General features: G+C 51.0%; 1 protein-coding gene across 2 annotated transcripts in view; it reads right to left on the reverse strand.

Moving 5' to 3' along the window:
* Positions 1 to 25,029, reverse strand: part of ENOX2 (ecto-NOX disulfide-thiol exchanger 2) — a 93,173-nt gene that overhangs the window by 63,656 nt on the left and 4,488 nt on the right. For both annotated transcript variants that reach the window (XM_026653366.2, XM_026653367.2), the window contains exons 3-4: positions 20,612 to 20,818; positions 8,416 to 8,649 (exon numbers count right to left, since the gene is read on the reverse strand). In XM_026653366.2, the coding sequence (XP_026509151.1) occupies positions 8,416 to 8,649; positions 20,612 to 20,818 (441 nt within the window). The remainder of the gene's footprint in view (positions 1 to 8,415; positions 8,650 to 20,611; positions 20,819 to 25,029) is intronic.

The raw sequence follows: 25,029 nt of genomic DNA on the forward strand, positions 1-25,029 counted from the left end.
AAAAGACAGTTACCTTTTCCGTAACTGGTGTTCTTCAAGATGTGATGCTCATGTCTATTCCACAATAGGTGTGCGTGCTTGCCACATGCACTGGTGCTGGAAGCTTTTCCCCTAGCAGTATCCATAGGGGGGAGTGCCCCCCGTGACCTCTGGAGTGGCGCCTGCCTGGCCCAGTATAAGGGGAGCTGAGCGCTCTCCCCCACCCTTAGTTCCTTCTTGCCAGACAACTCCAACAGAGGAGAAGGAGGGTGGGATGTGGAATAGACATGAGCAACACATCTCGAAGAACACCAGTTACGGAAAAGGTAACTGTCTTTTCTTCTTCGAGTGATTGCTCATGTGTATTCCACAATAGGTGATTCCAAGCTATATCTGTTGGAGGTGGGTAGGAGTTCACAAGTTCCCAGGACGGAGGACGGCCCTGTCTGGGGGACGATCGCATAGTGCGAGGTGAACGTGTGAACCGAAGACCATGTGGCGGCCCTACAAATGTCCTGGATGGGGATGTGGGCCACGAAGGCAGCCAACGAGGCCTGCGCCCGAGTCGAGTACACCCTCACAATGGGTGGCGGAGGGAACACCCGCCAGCTCATAACAGGAACGGATGCACAAAGTGATCCGATTGGAAAGCCGCTGAGTGGAAATCAGCTGGCCCCTTGCGTGCTCAGCCAGGGCGACGAACAGTTGCGAGGACTTTCTGAACGACTTAGTCCGCTCGAGGTAGAAAGCCAGAGCCTGCCGCACATCGAGCGTGTAGAGACGGTGCTCCTCACTGGACGCATAAGGGATGGGGCAGAGGACTAGTAGAAAAATGTCCTGACCCATGTGGTAGGCGGAGACCACCTTAGAGAGGAATACGGGATGTGGGCGGAGCTGGACCTTGTCCTTATGAAAGACCGTGTACGGCGGCTCGGAGGTCAGGGCCCTGAGCTCTGAGACTCACCTGGCCGACGTGATTGCAACCAGGAAGGCCACCTTCCACGAGAGGTGAGACCAGGAGCACGTGGCCAGTGGTTCAAACGGGGGCCCTGTGAGACGAGCCAACACCAGGTTTAGGTCCCACTGCGGGACTGGGGGTCTAGAATACGGAAAAAGACGGTCCAAACCCTTAAGGAACCGGCCAGTCGTAGCATGGGGAAAAAATGTGTGCCCTTGCACCGGCGGATGGAAGGCCGATATGGCTGCCAGGTGCATCCTGACCGATGAGGGCACCAGGCAGAGGAGGTAATCAAGGATAAGCTGGATCAGGGCAGTCACCGGGGAGACACCCTGGTCCGCCGCCCACCTAGAAAACCGGGACCACTTCACCAAATAAGCGCGGCGGGTGGAGGGCCGTCTACTTTCGAGGAGGACGCGCTGAACCTGGTCCGAGCATGACCTTTCCTCTCCACCTAACCACTGAACAGCCACAGCCAGGTGAAGAGCCGCTAGGTTGGGTTGGAGGAGGCGGCTCTGGTCCTGAGAGAGCAGGTCCGGGCGGAGCGGCAACAGCCATGACAGAGCTACTGCCAGGCCTGTGAGGGTCCCGTACCAATGCTGCCTGGGCCATGCCGGGGTGATCAGGAGGACCCGGGCCTTGTCCGACTTTATCTTCTCCAGAACCTGGCTGATTAGGGGGAATGGGGGAAAGGCGTAGAGAAGCCGGCCTGACCAGGACAGGAGAAAGGCATCAGAGATAGCGCCCCTCCCCAGGCCCCCCCCGCCCCGGAGCAGAACCGGGGGCATCGCCAGTTCTGCCGAGTCGCGAATAGGTCCACCTGGGGAGTTCCCCACCTTTGGAAGAGCCAGTGGGCCACTCCCGAGTGGAGGGACCACTCGTGTTGCGAGGAAAAGTCCCTGCTCAAGCGATCCACCCTCTTGCTCCGGGAGCCCGGTAGGTGGAAGGCCTTCAGATGGATGTTGTGGGCTATACGGACATCCGGAGAGGTTGTTCCGCCTTTTTAGAGATGGGGGCCATCGAGGCCAATGTTTGCCATAGGGCATTTAAAATCTTACCCACACCTTCATGAAGAGGCAAGGCCACCCTACCCGGTGCCGATGGGGACAACACGTTAAAAAGGGAGTCCGAGGGTTCCTCCATCTCCTCTGCCTGGAGGTGTAGGCTTGCTGCCACCCTCTTTAAGAGTTCTTGGTGGGCCCTAAAGTCCTCCTGCAGGACGAAGGGGGGCGGGGTCGCAACCGCCTCCTCCGGGCGGGGCGAAGAGGCAGGTGTGGTGCTCTGGGTGTCATCCGGCACCGGAGGGTCCACCACTTGGTCAGACTCTGGGCATGGTGCCAAGGATGTACGTCCCACCGACTCCTTTCTCAGGGGTCTGGAGAGGGAGGCCGATGGTGCTTCCGAGGCTCCGGCCACAGAGCGAGTTCCTACCGGGGCCGTGCTGGAGGCCACGGTGCCCACTGGTACCATTCGGCCATCCACGACACTCGGTGCCACTGCACCTGCTGTGGCACCGACGGGCCCGGTTGGCTGGGTTGGCTGGCCTGGCCCATCAAAGGACGGCTATGAATGGAGACTGGGCTGGCGTAAGATCCGCTGCTGTCTCTGGACCAGGAGGAGTGGCGGTGCCGGGATCTACAATGGCCACAGGACCGTGATCTCGACGTGGAGGACAGGTACCAACAGTAATAGCTGCTCCGTGAATGGCCTCAACGGGCGGACCCGTGACGGCGAGACGCTGGCGATCGACGCCCGGGGCTGCAGTATCTTGGTGGAGACTTGGAGCGGGAGTCCGAGCGGGAATGGCGTCGACGACCGTGCCATGACCGACTGCAGTACCCTCTCCAAGACAAGGACCAATGGCAACACCCGCCGCGGTCCCGTCGATATTCCCTCCTTGAGGACGAGCAGTGCCACGAGTCCCGGACGGATGGTACCCAGCCAGACAGTCTGGTCGGCGGCAAGGGCGATCCACCTGGACTCTGCCCCAAGCAGTCGCTGGGCAGTGATCAGCATCGGGAACGTTCCCTCGACCGAGACCGGTACCGGGCTGGAGGCGACTGCAGAGATCCCAGCGGCAGCTTGCCTCTGGAGCGCGGGGCCGACATTGGTGGCGCTCTGCGCACCGGCATGGACATGACGTCCCGGGCCACCTGGAGGGCTTCAAGTGTGGAAGGCATCCGGACATCCGGAGAGGCCTGTTCTGAAGGGGCCAGGCTACTCCGCTCATCTTGAGTCAGAGGCCTGGGGCCCGGTGGGGATCGAGGACTGCCCGACATGGGCCTATCTTCTGTCCCAGATTTCCCTCGGTGCCGCTGCAAAGAAGGAGTCTTCTTGGCCCTCTTGGCATGCCCCGTGGATGGGGAGCGGTGCCGACAGGTCGATGGTACTGGAGGGTCGCCGCGTACCGACGCCGCGGTGCTGGGTACTGGTTCGGAGTGGCGTGCCGAGGTCGGGGGTCAGCGCCGACTCCATCAGGATGGCATGGAGCCTAATGTCCCTTTCTCTTTTGGTCCGAGGCTTAAACAACTTGCAAATCTTGCACCTTTCGCTGATATGGGTTTCTCCTAAGTAGCGCAAACAGTCTGCGTGCGGGTCGCTTCTTGGCATAGAACGCCTACAAGAGCCGCACGACTTAAACCCCGAGGCGCGGGGCATGCCCCAGCCCGGGCTCACCGACTATCTAAACTGCTAACTAACTACAGGTACTAATACTGAACGAATGAACAGTTCCGGGGACAAGCTACAGCAAATCTGGAGCAGAGCAGTTCTAACGCACCTTCACTGGCAGCAAGAAGGAACTGAGGGTGTGGGGAACGCGCAGCTCCCCTATATCACGCCAGGCACGCGCCACTCCAGGGGTCGTGGGGAGCGCTCCCCCCCTACGGGTACTGCTAGGGGAAAAACTTCTGGCACCGGTGCACATAGCGAGCACGCACACCTATTGTGGAATACACATGAGCAATCACTCAAAGAAGAACCCAAAGCCACTGCTGAGGCTCAGCTTTTTAATGGAGTCACCACACAACACTCAGAGCTCCATGTTGTGCACTCCAGAATCTGCAGATCTTTCAGAGATCTGAGTATTTAAACTCTGTGTATGGAATCCTTTCAGGAGTTGGAGAGTTAACCTGGCCAGAGAGCATCCTGGCAGAGGCCAGCAGCTGATCAGAGTATCTGAGCTTCCAGAGGTTGAGCTCCTCATGTTCAAAGCCATCAGCTGGAATTTTTCTGGATCTTGGCACCTTATAGGAATCTGCATCAGCAGATCTTGGTGATAGGTAACTGCTAGGAAGGGCACCAGGACATCTCTTTGAGGCAGGATAAACACGCCTGTGAGAGGTAACGGGCTGGAACTAGATCCACAGACTCACCTCATGTACAGGCCACCAAACAGTCATTAGATGAGAAGAGGAGGTTACGTACCTGTAAGTGGAGGTTCTTCGAGATGCATGGTCCCTATCTGTATTCCACTGAGGGTTTACACATGTGCAGCATGCATCCAGAGCTGTAGAATTTGGAAGTAGTAGTTTCTGTTGTTCTGCCCTTGCTTCACCTCATTGTTTAATCTGAGGTGATAACAGACAGGTCAGATGGACAGTCTCCAGTTCCTTCACCGCCGCAAATCCAACAGATCTGCAGCAGAGGGGAAGGAGAGCGGCAAGTGGAATACAGATAGGGACAACACATCTCGAAGAACCTCCACTTACAGGTAAATAACCTCCTCTTCTTCTTCGAGTGATGGTACCTATTGTATTCCACTGAGGGTGATTAACCAGCAGTACCTAATTCAGAAGAGTGGCGTGGAGGGCGGCTGTGCTGAATGAGACATCCGTTGCAGAGTTCTGAACCAAGCTGCAATGTGTAGCGAAGGTATGTACCAAACTCTATGTGGCCACCATACATATGTCTCTAAGCTGCACATTGTGGAGGGTGGCCCTGGTGGATGCCTGGGCTCTCGTGGAATGGGCCCTCACACTGAGGTTTGGAGATAGTCCTGACAACTGATAGCATAGTGTAATGCAGTGGTTCTTAACCACGGGTACGTGTACCCCTGGGGGTACGCAGAGATCTTCCAGGGGGTACACCAACTAATCTAGATATTTGCCCAGTTTTATAACAGGCTACATAAAAAGCACTAGAGAAGTCAGTACAAACTAAAATTTCATACAGACAACTTGTTTATACTGCTCTATATTCTATTCACTGAAAAGGAAGTAAAATATTTATATTCCAATTGATTTATTTTATAATTATATGGTAAACATGAGAAAGTGAGCAGCTTTTCCAGTAATAATGTGCTGTAATTCTTTTGCATTTTTATGTCTGATTTTGTAATAAGAACATAAGAACGGCCATACTGTGTCAGACCAAATGTCCATCTAACCCAGTATCCTGTCTTCCGACAGCAGCCAATGCCAGGTGCCCCAGAGGGAAATGAACAGAACAGGCAATCACCAAGTGATCCATCCCCTGCCGCCCACTCCCAGCCTCTGGCAAATAGAGGCTACGGACACCATCCCTGCCCATCTTGGCTAATAGCCATTGATGGACCTATCATCCATGAATGTATCTAGTTCTTTTTGAACCCTGTTATAGTCTTGGCCTTCACAACATCCTCTGGCAAGGAGTTCCACAGGTTGACTATGCGTTGTGTGAAGAAATACTTCCTTTTGTTTGTTTTAAACCTGTTGCCTATGAATTTCATTTGGTGACCCCTAGCAAGTAGTTTTTAAGTGAGTTGTAACTTGGGAGTACACAAGACAAATCAGACTCCTGAAACGGGTACAGTAGTCTGGAAAGGTTGAGAGCCACTGGTGTAATGCACCTGGAAATCCATTTGGAGATTCTCTGTGTGGAAATTGCTTGCCCCTTCAGTCTCTCCGCTATTGAGATAAACAATCTAGCAGACTTTCTGATTGATCTTGTCCTCTGCAGGCCCGGCAGATGTCAAGGGAGTGAAGTTGATGTTCCTCTTCCGAGATGTGAGGCTTTGGGAAGAAAACAGGTAAGTGGATGGGTTGGTAGACATGAAACTGAGAGACGAACTTTGGTAGAAACTTAGGATGTAGATGCAGGGAGACTTTGTCTTTATGAAAAGTGGTGAAAAGGGGGTCTCCCATCATGGCCCCAAGTTCCCCTGCCCTTCTTGCCAAAGTGATAGCCACAAGGAAGGTGACTTTCATGGAAAGAAGGGACATAGAGCATGAAGCCAGTGACTCAAAGGGTTGTTTCATCAGTGCCAATAAAACGAGGTTGAGGTCCCAGTGGGGAGCAATAGGTTGTACAGGTGGAAAAGTTCTGAAGAGGCCTTTCCAAAACCTAATGGATGTGTAAATATGCAGTGTCCTTCCACGGGAGGGTGGAAGGCACTGGTTGTCACTAGTGGACCTTGAAAGAGATTAAGGTTAGCTCCAACATCTTTAAGACAGGAAATAATCCAAAAGAAGGGAAATCTCCACTTCCTCTGGGGAAAGCCCTTTCTGTTGGGCCCAGAAGGTGAATCATTTCCACTTGGCCCAGTAGGGATGCCTAGTGGACTCTTTCTTGCACTTCTGATGAGCATTCTCATTCTAGAGAAGATGCCCATCCAAATACCACACTCTGAGGTGGGGTGAAGCATCTGTGTCTGATCCTGCCATTGTGTTGCGTTAACAGCTCAGGGAAAGTGGGACTGGGAAGTGGGGGACGCACTGACATGTGGAGAAGGTTGAGAAACCAGAACTGTCTTGGCCAGAATGGGGAAATCAGGATGACCATAGCTCTTTCCCTCTTTTACTCTTGTGGAGTACTCGTGGCAGGAGTGGTAGAGGAGGGTAGGTGTAGTTGATCTGCTCCAACCAGCGGAGTACGAGAGCATCGCCCAGAGAGTGGGGACCGATGCACCCCCAGAGCAGTATGTGCTGCATTTGTGGTTGGCGTAGGAGGCGATGAGGTCTCTGGTTGGAGACCCACATTGGTTGAAGATGTCGCTTAATACAGTGTTGTGGAGTTCCCACTCATGATTGGCCACGAATCTTCTGCTGAGAGAGAGTCCACAATCACATTCTGAGTACCCAGAAGACAGGCTGTCAAAAGCAGGATCTTGTGGGCAATGCACTAATCCTACAGATTGACTACCTCCACACACAGAGCAGTTGATTTTGTGTCCCCTTGTTTGTTGATGTAATAAACGGTGGTAGTGTTGTCTGACATGATGAGAACATGATGGGAGGAGTGAATGGGAGAAAAGTTTGACATGCTCTCTATACTGCCCAGAGTTCCAGGATGTTGATATACATCTAGTATTCCTCAGAGGCTCATGTGCCTTGCATCATGTGGTCTCCCATGTGTATTCCCCATACTAAGAGGGATGTGTGTGTGTGATGATCTTCCTGTCCTGGGAGGAAGGGAATCCTCACACAGATATGTTATGGGTCCATCCAGCACGGGAGGGAAGAGAGCACCTCAAGGGGGGGGACTGTCAGCAGAAGGTCTCTGATGTGCTGCATGGGCGAGTAAACTCCCTGGAGACACATCTGGAGGCAACAGAGGTGGAGGCAGGCGAAGGCGGTGACATACATGCAGGTTGCCATGTGGCCAAGGAGGGATAGGCAACTTCTGAATGGGACAGATGGAAAGTTGACTACTTGGGTCATGAGTTCTTGCAGAGTCTGGAATCTGTCCTTTTGTAGGTAAGCTCGTGCTGAAACTGAATTGATGGAGGCCTCTCTGAAGACTCAGGACTGTACGGGAACCAAAGTTGATTTTTTGACAGACTCTGACTTCTAGGAAGGAAAGGAGTCTGAGCAACATGGAGGTAGAGATCCAAATTTCGTCTCTGGATTGCACTGCTAGGAGCCAGTCATCAAGACAGGGGAATACAAGGACCCCATAATGCAAAAGTCCCTCTATACAAAACGGCAGGCTCCCCTTCACTGCCCTGACTGTGCCACTCCTCCAGTGGCTAGTAGGGGACCCAATTATCACTAGCAACAGTGGCCTGCTCACTCCCTGACCATATTGCTCTTCCCCTGAACTCCTTCCTACATCTTCCTACTTCTCAGCTCTACTTCTGGCTCCTCCCTCCTCCCTCTCATGTTTACCAGCCCAAACTCCCTCCTCCCAGACAGTAACTGCAGGCTACCTGGCACCATAGACCCAAACACAGCTCCCTTCTCTCAGGGAGTAACTGCGGACTATTTCCCCTGCAGCCCTTTTCTGCTGCCAACTTCCTGGTTTTATACCAGCCCCTCCTGTTCCTCCCCAGCTGGAGTCCATCTTCAATCAGTTCTTCCAATCCTTGGCTCTTCCCCAGGTACAGACTATCAGGCTAATTATTCTACTTTATCAGTCCTGCCTTGTGAGGGGTAAACACCCCATTACAGGGTACCAGGTGGTGGTATTATTCAGTCTAGTAAAGGAAGCCACTGAAATCTGGGTGTGTTTCATTTCTTACTATTTGCTATGAAAAACAACCAGTCTTCAGAACTACATACCTTTCAGCTTTTCAGCAACAATGCTGCACTCGTGGTCAGAGTAGTGGACAACAGGGGGTGGAGAAGGAGGACAGAATCTCTCCTCCTCCATTCTTCTACGATGGCGCTCCTCTCGTGCCAGCATCCGCTGTTTACACTCCCACTCATACAGATCATCCCGAGCTTGAGCAAAGTCCACATGGAGGCGTCCGGTATCCTTTTTGTCAGTGCTGGAGCCTAGCCTGATGCGATAACCTAATCGTCACAACAAAAAATTCAAAGACAGCTTGCACAATAACTAACCCATATGGTGACTGTGCCTCTAGCTCATACAGCTCTACAGAGACTGCTTGTTGGTTCCACAAAGCTACCCAATCAACCAGTAACAGTGATTACAGTGTAGGGTACAATGCACATGGAGCCTCTCCTGCCAGAGAGAAACAGAGACAGCAGCTAGGGAAGAGGTGGGCAAACTATGGCCCGCGGGCCACATCCGGCCTGCAGGACCCTCCTGCCCGGCCCCTGAGCTCCTCACCCGGGAGGCTACCTCCGGCCCCTCCCGTGCTGTTCCCCCTCCCCCGCAGCCTCAGCTCGCTCCGCCGCCGGCGCAATGATCTGGGCAGCGGGGCTGCGAGCTTCTGGGGCAGCACAGCTGCAGAGCCTGGCCTGACCCGGTGCTCTGTGCTGCGCAGTGGCGTGGCTGGCTCCAGCCGGGCGGCGCGGCTGTAGCGCCGCCAGCCACCGGTGCTCCAGGCAGAGCGGTAAGGGGGCAGGGAGCGCGGGGGTGGCTGGGCAGGGGGTGGGGGTGTGGATAGGGGTCGAGGCGGTCAGAGGGTGGGAAACAGGGGGGTTGAATGGGGGCAGGGGTCCTGGGGGGGCAGTCAGGAATGAGAGGAGGGTTTGGATGGGGCAACGGGAGGCAGTCAGGGGGACAGGAAGAAGGGATGGTTGGATGGGGCAGGGGTCCCAGGGGGGCAGTCAGAAATGAGAGGGGGGGTTGGATGGGCCGGCGGGGGGCAGTCGGGGCAGGGCTTCCCGGGGCAGTCAGGGGACAGAGCGAAGGGGTGGTTGGATGAGGCAGGGGTCCCTGGGGGGCAGTCAGGAAGGAGGGGGGGTTGGATGGGCCGGCGGGGGGCAGTCGGGGCAGGGGTTCCCGGGGCAGTCAGGGGACAGAGCTAAGGGGTGGTTGGATGGGGCAGAGGATGGGGCCGTCAGGAATGAGAGGAGGGGTTGGATGGGGCAGCAGGGGGCAGTCAGGGGTGGGGGTTCCGGGGGCGGTCAGGGGACAGGGAGCGGGGGTGGTGGTGGATGGAGCAGTGGTTCCGGGGAGGCCATCAGAGAACAGGGGGGTTGGATGGCGCAGGAGTCCCGGGTGGGGGGGGCGGATATGAGGTAGGAGCAGGGCTACAACCCCCTCCCCTAACCGGCCTACATACAATTTCTGAAACCCAATGCGGCCCTCGGGCCAAAAAGTTTGCCCGCCTCTGAGCTAGGGAGTTAAGAGCAATCGTAACATGTTTGATGCTGTCAACTTCACATCAACTAGCACCGTCTGCTAGGCAGAATTCAACATCCACCATTCCCTGTCTGGGCTCGTGTATATGCCATATCCAAAGCAATGAGCATTAGACCAGTAGCACACCCATTTGTGCATGGGACTGAGCATGCATGGAGGTTGCATAGAGGAGCATTCAGAAACCACCTTGGGTCCTTCACACATCCATCTAATATTCTGCACAAACAACTAGAGCCTCACAACCTGACGGGACCTGACTACAAGTGTTGGGTTCGGGTCAGGTGTGAAAACAGCCTGACACACTCAGCATTGGGGCCAGTTGAGTGGTCTCTGATCACCTCCTCCTGTCCGTGGGATCTGCGCAGCTGCCACCGCTAACTCACTAAACTGCATATGCTGCAGAGCATGCTGAGGCAGCAGCAGCCGGAAGGAGTATGGCATGCAGTCCCAGCCACCATGCTGGTGCCATAGACAGGATGCAGCTGGAGATGGATCGTAGGCACAAGGTGTGAGGAGCAGGATGCCCCACCAGGCTGAGCCCCCAGGACAAGGCAATGGCGGCGGTGCTGACACAAGTTTGGGTGGAAGTATCGGGTTGGGTCAGATCTGAAAATGACTCGGCACTCTCTGGTCAGGTCTGGGTTAGCTGTGCTCATACTTCTCATGTGTCCTGCACTGTGTGGGACATCCTGCATCAGGCACTTATTTTTAAGGTTGCCCTGAATTGCCATTGCAAAGTCCCCAGCAATAAAAACTGGTTACCTATCTTTCGTAACTGTTGTTCTTCGAGATGTGTTGCTCATGTCCATTCCAATAGGTGTGTGTGCACACCACGTGCATGATCGTCGGAAGGTTTTTCCCCTCGTGGTACCCGTCAGGTCGGCTGTGGAGACCCCTGGAGTGGCGCCTTTACATCAGTGTATATAGGTCCCTGCCGACCTGCCGCCTGCTCAGTTCCTTCCCCAAAGACTTCAAAGTCACCCGCGAGTCCTTAAGGCTGTGCAGGCGAGAGTCCGTATTTTGGGCGAACAGGCCCACACAGTGAAAGGGAAGGTCCTGTATTGTGTTCTGGACCTCAGGTGGTATCCCCAAGACCTGGAGTCACGCACTGCCCCTCACTGTGATGGCGGTGGCCATGGTCCGAGCCGCTGAGTCCGCAGTGTCTAATGCAGCCTGGAGGGAGGTTCTGGAGACCACCCTGCCCTCCTCAAGGAGTGTGCTAAACTCCTTGCACGAGTCAGCTGGGAGTAACTCCTGGAACTTTGCCAATGAGCTCCAAGAGTTGAAAGCATAGTGGCTGAGTACCACGTGCTGGTTGGCCACTCGAAGCTGGAGCCCCCCAGTTGAGTAGACCCTCCGGCCGAAAAGGTCTAGCTTCTTACCGTCCCATGACTTAGGCACGGGACCCGGCTGTCCTTGCCGCTCTTTGTGGTTTGCCGCACCAACCACCAGAGTCCCCGACTGGGGGTGGGTGAAAAGGTGTTCGTACCCTTTCTGCAGGAAAATATCATCTTTCCACCCCTTTAGTGGTGGGTGGTATAGAGGCCAGAGTCCGCCACAGCACCTTAGTGGTGTTTTGGATTGTTCTTATGAGGGGCAAGACCACCCTAGAAGGACCCTCAGAGGCAAGGATGTCCACCATCGGGTCAGACTCCTCCATGACCTCCTCTGCCTGGAGATTGAGGTTTAGGGCCACCCTCCTAAGGAGGTCCTGGTGACCCTTGGTGTCCATCGCTGGTAGGGTGGTGGTGGTGCCCGCCACCACCTCGTCTGGCAAGGAGGAGGCACGTGGGACAGGTTCTTCTTGCCCTTCTGGCTCTCTGGAGGTCGGGTCAGGTACCTTGGAGCCTCCCGTGACTGGAGGTGGCTCTAGTGTCACTGATGGCACTGGATCGGCTGCTGCACCTGAGCATGACAGCCCAGAGTCCCTGTTTCATACGGGGTCCTCAGGAGCCCTGGGGTGTGGCGAGCCAGCGATGTTGCTTGGGGGGGGGGCACAGGGTACAGAAGCCACCGATGCCGGCCTGGAGCCCTGACCCTGAGCCTGGTGGTAGGTCCAAAAGGGACATTGGACTGGGTCCTGCCACTGGTGTGGCCAGGTGACTGCTGGTGCCGATGATTCCACCGGTCTGTGGTGCCGGGACCAGTTCCAGGACCGGGAGCGGTACTGGCTGCGTCAAGAGACAGAAGACTTGGCGTCTGACTTGGATGAGTAGTTTGTGCCCGACCATGAGGGGAGCAGAGCCGGACGGTGGCGGGGAGCGGTACCAGGGAGATGGTGAGCGGCGCCGTAACATCATAGGTTTGCCACGATGATTAACCAGAGGCGGTGCCGCCATCGGTGCCGCAAAGGGTGCTGGAGCCACATGCGGTGCCAGGCTAGACATTGCAGCTGGTGCCGCCGCCAGTGACGCTGACGGTGCCTGGGGACTGCGCCGTCATGGCAATGAGGTCTCGCACTGCTTCATAGGTGTCCATTGTGGAGGGAAGGTCGAGCTCTTCCTCCAAGTCCTCCCGAGTCGAGGAGTCCATCAGCACCAGACTTGACAAGCCTCCCGTTGGGGCCAGAGTCAATGGTGCCGGATCTTGAGGCCTAGACCGTGGGTGTCCCACCAGGGGACGCACCCTGCTGGAGTCCCCTCACTGCTTCTTGATGGGGGAACGAGCCCTGTCCGCCTTCTTTTTCTTACATAGAATCGGAATATCAGGGTTGGAAGGGACCTCAGGAGGTCATCTAGTCCAACCCCCTGCTCAAAGCAGGACCAACCCCCAACTAAATCATCCCAGCCAGGGCTTTGTCAAGCCTGACCTTAAAAACCTCTAAGGAATGAGATTCCACCACCTCCCTAGGTAACCCATTCCAGTGCTTCACCACCCTCCTAGTGAAAAAGTTTTTCCTAATATCCATCCTAAACCTCCCCCACTGCAACTTGAGACCATTGCTCCTTGTTCTGTAATCTGGTACCACTGAGAACAGTCTAGATCCATCCTCTTTGGAACCCCCTCTCAGGTAGTTGAAAGCAGCTATCAAATCCCCCCTCATTCTTCTCTTCTGCAGACTAAACAATCCCAGTTCCCTCAGCCTCTCCTCATAAGTCATGTGTTCCGGCCCCCTAATCATTTTTGTTGCCCTCCACTGGACTCTTTCCAATTTTTCCACATCCTTCTTGTAGTGTGGAGCCCAAAACTGGACACAGTACTCCAGATGAGGCCTCACCAATGTCGAATAGAGGGGAACGATCACGTCCCTCGATCTGCTGGCAATGCCCCTACTTATACAGCCCAAAATGCCATTAGCCTTCTTGGCAACAAGGGCACACTGTCAACTCATATCCAGCTTCTCATCCACTGTAACCCCTAGGTCCTTTTCTGCAGAACTGCTGCCTAGCCATTCAGTCCCTAGTCTGTAGCAGTGCATGGGATTCTTCCATCCTAAGTGCAGGACTCTGCACTTGTCCCTGTTGAACCTCATCAGGTTTCTTTTGGCCCAATCCTCTAATTTGTCTAGGTCCCTCTGTATCCTAACCCTACCCTCCAGCGTATCTACCACTCCTCCCAGTTTAGTGTCATCTGCAAACTTGCTGAGAGTGCAGTCCACGCCATCCTCCAGATCATTAATGAAGATATAGAACAAAACCGGCCCCAGGACCGACCCTTGGGGCACTCCGCTTGATACCAGCTGCCAACTAGACATGGAGCCATTGATCACTACCCGTTGAGCCCGACGATCTAGCCAGCTTTCTATCCACCTTATAGTCCATTAAACCAGCCCATACTTCTTTAACTTGCCGGCAAGAATACTGTGGGGGACTGCGACCGGTTCCGCCTGGTGGCACTGGCCTTACAGGTTGGGGAGCGGTGCCGGTGCTTCTTGGAAGAGTCCTTCCTCATTGCCGGGACATCCCGTACCGAAGTCGGGGCGCTGTGCACCGATGATGCCAGTGCCGCTTCTGGTGCCGGCTGCATGCGGAGAGCTGACTCCATCAGGAGGAGCTTCAAACGATAGTCCACTCCCTCTTAGTCCTGGGTCTGAAGCGCCTGCAAATTGGGCACTTATCTGTCTGATGGCCCTCTCCTAAACACTTGAGACAAGCAGCATGCGGATCGCCTGTGGGCATAGGTTTCACACACCTCTTGCACGCCTTAAACCCCTGCGACCGAGGCAAGCCCCAGTGTCTGGGGAAACTAGAATGGGAGGGGAAGCCCCCCCAAAGTAAGTCCAACTAATCTACAAACTAGTATATCATGAACTAACAACTATATACAACTAAGAAAAGGGAACCACTAGGTAGGCACGTGGAAATGCAAGAGACTGAGCTGCTCCAATGACCATCACTGGCGGTAAAAAGGAACTGAGCAGGTGACAGGTTGGCAGGGACCTATGTACACTGCCATAAAGGTGCCACTCCAGGGATCTCCACAGCTGACCCGATGGATAACAATAGGGGAAAAACCTTCCGTCAATCGTGCACGCGGTGCGCGCACACACCTATTGGAATGCACACGAGCAATCACTGAAAGAAGAACACTACCTTGCCTACTTGCTGTCCATACAGGATGCCGCAGTGAGCAATCTACTGTACAGAGGCCGGAAGGTGGCCTAACTCACCAATCTCCCCACATACTCCTCGCAGGGATACGGGATGGTACATCTCAAGCTTATGGCAGCCCAGCTGGATCATTTGGGGAAGGTTGGTGTTTCACGTGTGCTGAGCTGAGTGGGAGCTGGCACACTCCACGCACAGAATGCGCAGCAGTAGCCGTACCTCTGTATTCACTCTTCATGATTCCCACGCACTCTCTGCAGACACTTGTTGCTTGGGCTTTAGTCAAGGGATTCAAAAGGAAAAAAGATTTCTGCCCGCCCCCCCCCTTTTTTTTTTTTTTTTGCCTCAGCTAGTGCATCGATTTCTGCATGACGGGAAAGTGCTACTGGTAGCTGCAGCTCAGCACCAACAAGTTGAGTCTGATGCAGGGAGCAGCCTGTGCTCAGGTCAAATTCAGGTCCAGGTTGGGTTTTAGAAGTAGGCCCAAGCAGACCTCTACATCGAGACCCTGCTACAGCTGCTGCGTGGAGCTCTATTCATACACATCCTTGGCACCATTCTTTCCGACTGGGAGATGTTACAAACACCACCAATGAACTGTGGAGAAGACAGGGAAGATTGGGAAAGGTGGAGCACAATCCCTGACACTGGTATGGAACCTTCCTGTCTCCTACAAGAATCACCTCCATCAATCTCCACTGGTGGGAAAACAGTGAGGAGGAAAAGGGCTGAGGAGCAAATCTCAATGAAACAGAGACAAACATGGCTCTCCTAGGACAAGGCTTACAGTCAGTGTCAAGTCTGAGAGAATGAATAGAGCTCCAAGCAGCAGCTGTAGCAGGAGCTTGATGTGAGCTGTTCCTTAAGTTACCAGGGTTGCTTTGGCTTTTATGGAAAAGATACAGCACCCAGACCAATGGCATCACAAGTCTAATCCATTTAGACAGTTAATCATAGAATCATAGACTTTAAGGTCAGAAGGGACCATTATGATCATCTAGTCCGACCTCCTGCACATCGCAGGCCACAGAATCTCACCCACTCATTCCTGTAACAAACCCCTAACCTATATCTGAGCCCCTGAAGTCCTCAAATCATGGTTTAAAGACTTCAAGGTGCAGAGAATCCTCCAGCAAGTGACCTGTGCCCCACGTTACAGAGGAAGGCAAAAAAATCCCAGGGCCTCTGCCAATCTGCCCTGGAGGAAAATTCCTTCCCAGCCCCAAATATGGCGATCAGCTAAACTCTGAGCATGTGGGCAAGACTCACCAGCCAGACACCCAGGAAAGAATTCTCTGTAGTAACTCAGATCCCACCCCATCTAATATCTCATCACAAGCCATTGGGCATATTTACCGCTAATAGTCAAAGATCAATTAATTGCCAAAATTAGGCTATCCCATCATACCGTCCCCTCCATAAACTTATCAAGCTTAGTCTTGAAGCCAGATACGTCTTTTGCCTCCACTGCTCCCCTTGGCAGACTGTTCCAGAACTTCACTCCTCTGATGGTTAGAAACCTTCCTCTAATTTCAAGTCTAAACTTCCTGACGGCCAGTGTATATCCATTTGTTCTTGTGTCCACACTGGTAATGAGCTTAAATAATTCCTCTCCCTCCCTGGTATTTATCCCTCTGATGTATTTATAGAGGGCAATCATATCTCCCCTCAGCCTTCGTTTGGTTAGGCTAAACAAGTCAAGCTCTTTGAGTCTCCTTTCATATGACAGGTTTTCCATTCCTCGGGTCATCCTAGTAGCCCTTCTCTGTACCTGTTCCAGTTTGAATTCATCCTTCTTAAACATGGGAGACCAGAACTGCACACAGTATTCCAGATGAGGTCTCACCAGTGCCTTGTATAATGGTACTAACACCTCCTTATCTCTACTGGAAATACCTCGCCTGATGCATCCCAAGACCGCATTAGCATTTTTCATGGCCATATCACATTGGTGACTCATAGTCATCCTGTGATCAACCAATACTCCGAGGTCCTTCTCCTCCTCTGTTACTTCCAACTGATGCGTCCCCAATTTATAACCAAAATTCTTGTTATTAATCCCTAAATGCATGACCTTGCACTTTTCACTATTAAATTTCATCCTATTACTTTTACTCCAGTTTACAAGGTCATCCAGATCTTCCTGTATGATATCCCGGTCCTTCTCGGTATTGGCAATACCTCCCAGCTTTGTGTCATCCGCAAACTTTATTAGCACATTCCCACTTTTCGTGCCAAGGTCAGTAATAAAAAGATTAAATAAGATTGGCCCCAAAACCGATCCCTGAGGAACTCCACTAGTAACCTCCCTCCAGCCTGACAGTTCACCTTTCAGTATGACCCGTTGTAGTCTCCCCTTTAACCAGTTCCTTATCCACCTTTCAATTTTCATATTGATCCCTAACTTTTCCAATTTAGCTAATAATTCCCCATGTGGAACTGTATCAAATGCCTTACTGAAATCGAGATAAATTAGATCCACTGCATTTCCTTTGTCTAAAAAATCTGTTACCTTCTCAAAGAAGGAGATCAGGTTGGTTTGGCACGATCTACCTTTTGTAAAACCATGTTGTATTTTGTCCCAATTACCATTGACCTCAATGTCCTTAACTACTTTCTCCTTCAAAAATTTTTCCAAGACCTTGCATACTACAGATGTCAAACTAACAGGCCTGTAGTTACCCGGATCACTTTTTTTTCCCTTTCTTAAAAATACGAACTATGTTAGCAATTCTCCAGTCATACGGTACAACCCCTGAGTTTATAGATTCATTAAAAATTCTTGCTAATGGGCTTGCAATTTCATGTGCCAGTTCCTTTAATATTCTTGGATGAAGATTAGCTGGGCCCCCCAATATAGTTCCACTAAGCTGTTAGAGTTTGGCTTCCACCTCGGATGTGGTAATATCTACCTCCATATCCTCATTCCCATTTGTCACCCTACCATTATCCCTAAGCTCCTCATTAGCCTCATTAATGACTGAGGCAAAGTATTTGTTTAAATATTGGGCTATGCCTAGATTATCCTTAACCTCCACTCCATCCTCAGTGTTTAGCGGTCCCACTTCTTCTCTCTTTGTTTTCTTCTTATTTATATGGCTATAGAACTTTTTACTATTGGTTTTAATTCCCTTTGCAAGGTCCAACTCTACATGGTTTTTGGCCTTTCTCACTTTATCGCTACATGTTCTGACCTCAATAAGGTAGCTTTCCTTGCTGATCCCTCCCATCTTCCATTCCTTGTAGGCTTTCTGCTTTTTTTTAATCACCTCTCTGAGATGCTTACTCATCCAGCTTGGTCTACAACTCCTGCCTATGAATTTTTTCCCCTTTCTTGGGATGCAGACTTCCGATAGTTTCTGCAACTTTGACTTAAAGTAATTCCAGGCCTCCTCCGCCTTTAGATCCACAAGTTCTTCAGTTCAATCCACTTCCCTAACTAATTTCCTTAATTTTTTTAAGTTAACCCTTTTGAAATCAAAAACCCTAGTCACACATCTATTTTTGTTTATCCTTCCATTTAGTTTGAACTTAATTAGCTCATGATCGCTCGAACCAAGGTTGTCCTCTACAATCATTTCTTCTATGAGGTCCTCACTATTCACCAAAACCAAATCTAAAATGGCATCCCCTCTTGTTGGTTCAGCAACTACTTGGTGAAGGAATCCATCAGCTATCACATCCAGGAAAAACTGAGCCCTATTATTATTACTAGCACTTGTCCTCCAGTCTATATCTGGGAAGTTAAAGTCTCCCATGATCACACAATTCCCATTAGTATTTACTTCATTAAAAACATTAAAGAGGTTTCTATCCATATCCAAATCAGATCCTGGTGGTCTATAGCACACCCCAAGCACTATCCCAAGGGAGGCTCTAGTAGCTTTCTTCTCCAACGTGATTTTTGCCCAGACAGACTCTGTCTTATCCATCCCATCACTTCTTATTTCTTTACAGTCTACCTCATCATTGATACAGAATGCTACTCCACCACCTTTGCCTTTATTTCTGTCTTTCCTAAACAACACATACCCTTCAATATCTGTACTCCAGTCATGACTACTATTCCACCATGTTTCTGTTATCCCTATAATATCTGGTTTCACTTCCTGCACCAGTAACTCTAGTTCCTCCATTTTGTTACCTAGGCTCCTTGCATTAGCATACAAGCATCTTAATTTTTGCTGTTTGGCTTCGCTCACATTCTTTACCCGATTAGGCACAGACATTCTACTGTCAGTACCACCTATTAGACTGGTATCTACACTACCCTTCCTCCTTATGTCCATTCTCCTACCCACAGCTGTATCCTTTCTTACTTCATTTTCTTCCCTCTCAATGTTAAAATCCGGCATGGAGATTACCTGTACATCTCCCAACCATCTCCCCCAAATTCCTAGTTTAAAGCCCTCTTAATCAGTTGTGCCAGCCTCCACCCTAGAAGTCTATTTCCTGCCCTACTCAGATGAAGTCCTTCCCGAGAGAACAGTCCTCTGTCCATGAATGCCTCAAAGGAAAATCCAAAACTATTTTAGGAAGGAATTTTGATTAGGGACAAGGAGCCACCTTATTTTTTCTGGAATATGGCAAAATGAAGGTCAGGCTGGAGAGCTCACAAGTGTTTCATGTGCAGCTGTGCCTCACACAAGTAACGGACAGCGAACAAACTGCCAAACAGGCAGAGTTTGGGAGCGCTGTGTGACACAGAGCTCTTGCTGGAGACATGCTCCAAGGCATTTCGAGCATCCTGCACAGCAGTCTGTGAGGGGAATTTTAAGCCTTGCAGAGCCAGCATTACTTGAAAAACAACAACTTGGTGTTGGTCTCAGCTGAAAAGAGGCTGGTGCCCTAGAAGTGATGAGGCCTCAGGGCCCTGCACAAAGCCCCCAGCACCACCACTTATCCTTTGGGGAAAGCTTTCTACACATCTACTCTACCTATAACTATGTGCACCCACTCTCATGCAGTGAGCTGAGAAATGACCAAGCAGCTACAGTTTAAACATTACCCAATAAAACAAAGGAAAGGCATAAAACAAATAACGGTCTGATGGAACTCAGCTCCTGCAGCCTACAAGCACTGGAATGTAGCTGAGATATTTTCTGTGGTGCCCCCTTTTATGCCCATGCACGATCAGTTCAGTGCACGCACTCATCACTGCTAGGAGTTGCTGCTTTGGAGATGGCTCTGAGTCTGGTGCATCAGACTGTGCGAATCCTAGTGATGCAGGTCTGCAGATGCAATACATTCAAAGGGCACTGGGTAATTCCCAATGATAAAGCCTGGGAATGGTAAGGAAAGAAACCTCTTCAGATGGAGTCCAGCAGGTAAAGGAGAACTCTTCAGTGACTCTTGACATCAGGAAAGCTACCTTCATGACTAAAAGAGATGTGTGGATCACAAAAAAAACAAAGCAGACAGGGGAGATGTCTCCAGACCAGTGGTTCTCAACCTATTTACCACTGTGGGCCACATATGCAGCTCTCTGTGTGCTACGTGGGTCGCATCCACACAATATATATACTACCTGTATGGCCCTGAGGATGTCACATGGGCCGCAGTGTGTGCTGATTGGGCCACAGGTTGAGAACCATTGCTCCAGAGGATCAGAGTGTCAGAGGAGGAACGTTGGAGCTCTGTGTGTTATTGGAAAGATGTTGATGAAACCTAAGAGCCCCGTCTAATGGCTCCAATACCTGAAATGTTGAAGTGTTACTGTTTAAATGTTCAAATTTCGTTGGTGTTGGTCTTGCTTTGAGCAGGGGATTGGACTAGATGACCTCCTGAGGTCTCTTCCAACCCTAATATTCTATGATTCTAAATGGTCCTCATTTATCTTTTGGGGAGTCTGCTGGAACAGACCCAGTGGGACATTAATGCACAGGACAGCAGGAGGAATTTTCTGCCTATACCTAACTTTATCCTGATACTTTGCAGCGTTTTGTGGGGAACAAGACACCAGCAGGCACTTTCAGATATTTAAACCAGCATGAGGATGTCAAACCCCACAGCAGTGAAAGAAGTAACCACGGGGAACAAGAGGAAATGCCTCTTCAGATAGCAATAACAGAGCATGTCACATATAACTACACAGAAACATCTATTTCTCTGTCCCAGTTTCCAAAACCATCACTCGAAGCAAAGGCATGCCTACCAGAGAGATAGAGCGCCTTGTCCACCATGAATTCCTCAGCAAAGCGGATGTGGCAGAAGTTCTTTTTACTCTTCCGAATAGCTATGATCTCTCCACACTGCTCAAAAACCTCCACAATGATCTGCTCGGTCCCGTTTTCTGGCAGTCCTCCTACAAACACCGTCTTGCACCCTGGGGGCCTCTCTCTTGTTGCAGGAGGAGGAAGATCTGCACATAGCAAGGGGTAAAATACTGGAGGTTAGAAGGTCGCTCTCCAAATGCTCCACATATCCACCTATCAGTCCTCAGAGCCAACCATCACTTTCTTTGAACATGTGCTTAATCCCTGTATATCTCACTTTGCCAAGTATTGGCATCTATGGTATTCACCAGGGCCTATCAAGCAGAACTTGTTCACTAGCTGATATATCCTGGACTTTTAGAGCCATGAATGGATTTCCCAGTGTTAATAAGCACTCCCCTAGTCAATGTGAGGCACATCACTCCTGGAGAGTGCTGGACTTCAAGGGTACTGATAACACAAAACCAACTGCAATGAACACCGCCAAAGGCTGCGCCCCAGCCCTGAGCAGTAGGGCAGGTGCACAGTAGTCCCTACAGCAATGTTAGTAAAGAGATAAGATACTCATTACATGCTTTTTACTTTGCTTTTCTTTAATTTATTATTTCAAAATCTTGACACTAGAACTACAAACCAGAAAAGATGACATATTAAAACTATCCCCTCCATGTGAATACAAAGAATCCCACTGAAGCGAGAAGACTAAAAGAACATCTTGAAATGGATACAAAACCCAAAATCATTGAGACATCAAATCCATTTTCCACAACAAAATCAATATCCATTGCACTCTCTGGTCACAGGAGAAATCCAGCCAAACTACAAAAACCAAACTGACAGGCAACGGACGATACCAGCGTCTGACCCTGCTCCTTCTGACCTGGGCAGCTGGGGATTCCCCTGGTCTGAGAGGTACTTTGTGGGACAGAGCTGGCTGTGCTGGCTCAGTATCTCACACACATAGTAGAGGAACACCTACAGGAATGGGCACATCAGGAGCACAGTCATGCTCCAGAGATCCCCAGCCACTTCATCTCCCACCAACATCTCAGCGCCTTCTTCCATGCAGCACATTATGTGGGAAACATCCTACTCCAGTCAATTCATACAGCCACTACCCTGTCCTAAATACCTGAGAGTGCCATGACATCCTTAGTAAACTGCCCAATGGAGCATACACAGGACTTTATGGCTTGCTGTAGTCTTATGAAATGTGCATGCCTTTCTGACCCTTCCCTTCTGTAAGCATCACTTCTGCAGCCAATGTTTCTTTTCAGTGCCCCACTTTTATTTCATAGGAACTGCCGGATAGGATCAGTCCCGAGGTCCATCTAGTCTAGTGTCCTGTCTCTGACAGTGGCAGCACCAGCTGCTTCAGAGGAAGGTGCAAGAACCTCACAGTACGCAGATGTGGGATAATCTCCCCGTGGATTGTTTTAAACATGAGATTTTATCTCCCTTTCAATTCTCTTTTTAACATTAACTATGATAGCTCTGGTTAGTTATGTTATCCATATAAATGTCCAATTCCTCTTTGAATCTTGCTAAATTTTTGGCCTCACCAACAACCTGTGGCAATGAGTTCCACAGTCTAATTTTGTATTATGTGGAAAAAATATTTCTTTATATCAGTTTTTAATTTGCCACTGTTTAATGTAATTGAATTACCCCTTTTTCTTATGCTATGAGGCAGGGAGAGCACAAGTTCCAGATCTTCCTTCTATAGACCATTTTATACTTTTTTCATGTCCCTCATTTCAAACAGATTTCAGGGGGGAAAAGCGACAAAGAGTCCTGTGGCACCTTATAGACTAACAGATGTATTGGAGCATAAGCTTTGGTGGGTGAATACCCACTTCGTCAGACGCATGTCAGATGAGGGGGGAAAACAATCTGTTAGCTGCTGAGAATCACCTTTTTCACATTCAGAAAACTCAAAAACAGCTGCTTACAGGGGATTTGTCCTGAAGCTCTGGCATTTCTGTTTACATGGACTTTTGTAACGTGACCAGGATTCATAGATTGTAAAGCCAGAAAAAAACACTGTGATAATCTAGTCTGATCTCTGAATGAATTCCCATTTAAACTAAAGTATATCTTTTACAAAACAAGGAATCCTGATGAACAATGCCTTGCAGGAGCCTGCTGAGTAGGGGCAGGAGCACCTTTCAGACACCACACTGATGACTGGATAAATATGGGACTTTGCGGGATATATAACCCCAAACAGCGAGGTCCTGACTGTACCTCTGGAGAGCTAGTAGTATACATTAATTTGATTTCCATGCCTAACCCAGGATTATGAAAAGCTGCTAGATGACACTCAGAGGGTGAGAGTGACAGCTGCTCTCAGCATGTAAGCTTCTGCTTCTGGTGGTGTTTCTAGGTCAGGTGAGGGCAAATGTTCCTTAGCAAAAGGTAACGATACTAACCCAGGTGACTGAGGAGTGATGCCTCCTGCTCTGGGGCACATGTAGGCCACTTACTGGACTGTGGGAAGAGGTGCCTGATAGGATGGGTTCTGAAGGAGGCATGGAAGAGTTCCCCTGAAGTGGTGAAGAAGACAGTTGACCTTGCAATCATTGTAAAAGGATGCTCAAGGGCAGAGGTGGGGAAAGGTTCCCTCCTATGAGAGAGCAGAGTTGTAGGCTGGGTGCAGACACCTCACTCATGAGCCCACTCTCTAGCCGGGAGGAGGCCTGACTGGCTGTTTCTGTGGCTGTAAACGTGTAATTGCTTCTCCTGATGCTGCCCTGGTGCCTAGCAGACATGCAGCTCCCCATACGTCCAGATCTTCAGCTCCACAGCAGAAAGGCAGACCACTGCCAGCTGTAAATCCTCTTCCCCATCCTGACTATGATTCAGATGCCAAATGCCTTGCACTGGGTACAGGGTGATGCAGATATTCAGCCCTGTGACTAATATCCATGAAACTGAACCCCCATGTCTGCGGGGGCTGAATGTGTGACAGGCTGTATTGTCTATTTTGCTCACACAGAAACATCTACACAAGTGCACACTCGCCAGGCCCCAGCTCTAAGTAGTTAGCCAAACCAGCCAGGACCCCAGAGGCAACTGGTATGCTGCCCTTGCAGAGGAAGAGAAGGGGGAGAGGACATTGGAGGGAGGGATCTGAGCCCATGCCTCACCCTGACAGCCCTCTACTGGAGCCACAATCCATGCTCCTCATGAACCTGATCAAAGCGGAGAGCCGGGGGAATGGAGACCAAGACCTCCCAGCACAGGGGGTACTAGCTCTGCCAGCAGCATTCACATGCACCTCCAACTGGAAGAACAGTATCCCCCTAGAGCACGTCAGGCGCTATCCATACAGGGCCCAGCACTACTCCCAAGAGCCAGCACTGTCTACATGTGCTGAGGAGAGGCTGGTGTCCTGAAGAAAATCAAAGCAAGCCAGGAAACTTGCACATCTCCCCTGCTGGCCACTCTATAACTCACAGCTAATGCCCCAGCCTGATTGATTCTGTCCTGAGCCCTCCCCTCCGTGCACTCTGAGGAGCAGCACCCCACACCTGCTTTCAGGGACAGTCATGGGGTGTATGTATCCCACGCTGGCCCAGCGACCAAAGGGTTAATACAGGCACTGCCGGCCACTGCTGACTGGAAGCATGACAGCAGGTGGGAGGATAAAAGGGCTGGGAAGCAGAGGGGCAGGGTGGCTACCAGAGGAGTGAGCAGGCTGGAGAAAGGAACTCCTGCCAACAAGCTAGTAAAGAGCTGCCCATAGACAACAGCCCAGGTGGGGATGAACTGCCTGACAGGCTGGAGAGCCTGCAGAGACCCAGGGGAAGGTAGGAAGAAGCTCAGGGCACTGTCAGAGTCGATGAACTCTGATCCTGCTTATCCAGCTTGAGGGGCCTGAGCTAGTACCCAGAGGCATGGGCGGACCTGGGCTCCCCTCCAGCCCCCTGATGGACTTGGAAGTGGAGAAAGGGTTTTCAGACTCCTGGTGATTAGTCTTCCTGTCTTCGGGTTTCCGTTGGTTCCTGTCTGTGATTCTTATTGATTTGTACAGACTGTTATATGCATTTATCTTGCATGTGCTACACCACGCTTGGCTCCACCAGTCCATTCATACTCCCAGCCCACCCCTGCAGAGTTCGCTACAGAACTGAAACATGGATTATCAACCAGCACTCTCTCTTCAGCCTCTCACCAGCAAGTGTCTAAGATAAAAGCTGCCTTTCTGTACCATTATTCCAGAATCTTCCCATCTTTGTGACCCAATTATGTGTGCAGAAAACCACACCATAGAGTTTAGACCCAGAACATTCAAAGGGCAGGGGTACACACAGATTGCTACCAATTCCCAGGCTTATTACTGAAAAAGCTCTAA

This window comes from Terrapene carolina, unplaced genomic scaffold (genome assembly GCF_002925995.2).
Source record: "Terrapene carolina triunguis isolate 2854851 unplaced genomic scaffold, T_m_triunguis-2.0 Scaffold137, whole genome shotgun sequence".
In the NCBI taxonomy this organism is placed as follows: Eukaryota; Metazoa; Chordata; order Testudines; family Emydidae; genus Terrapene; species Terrapene triunguis.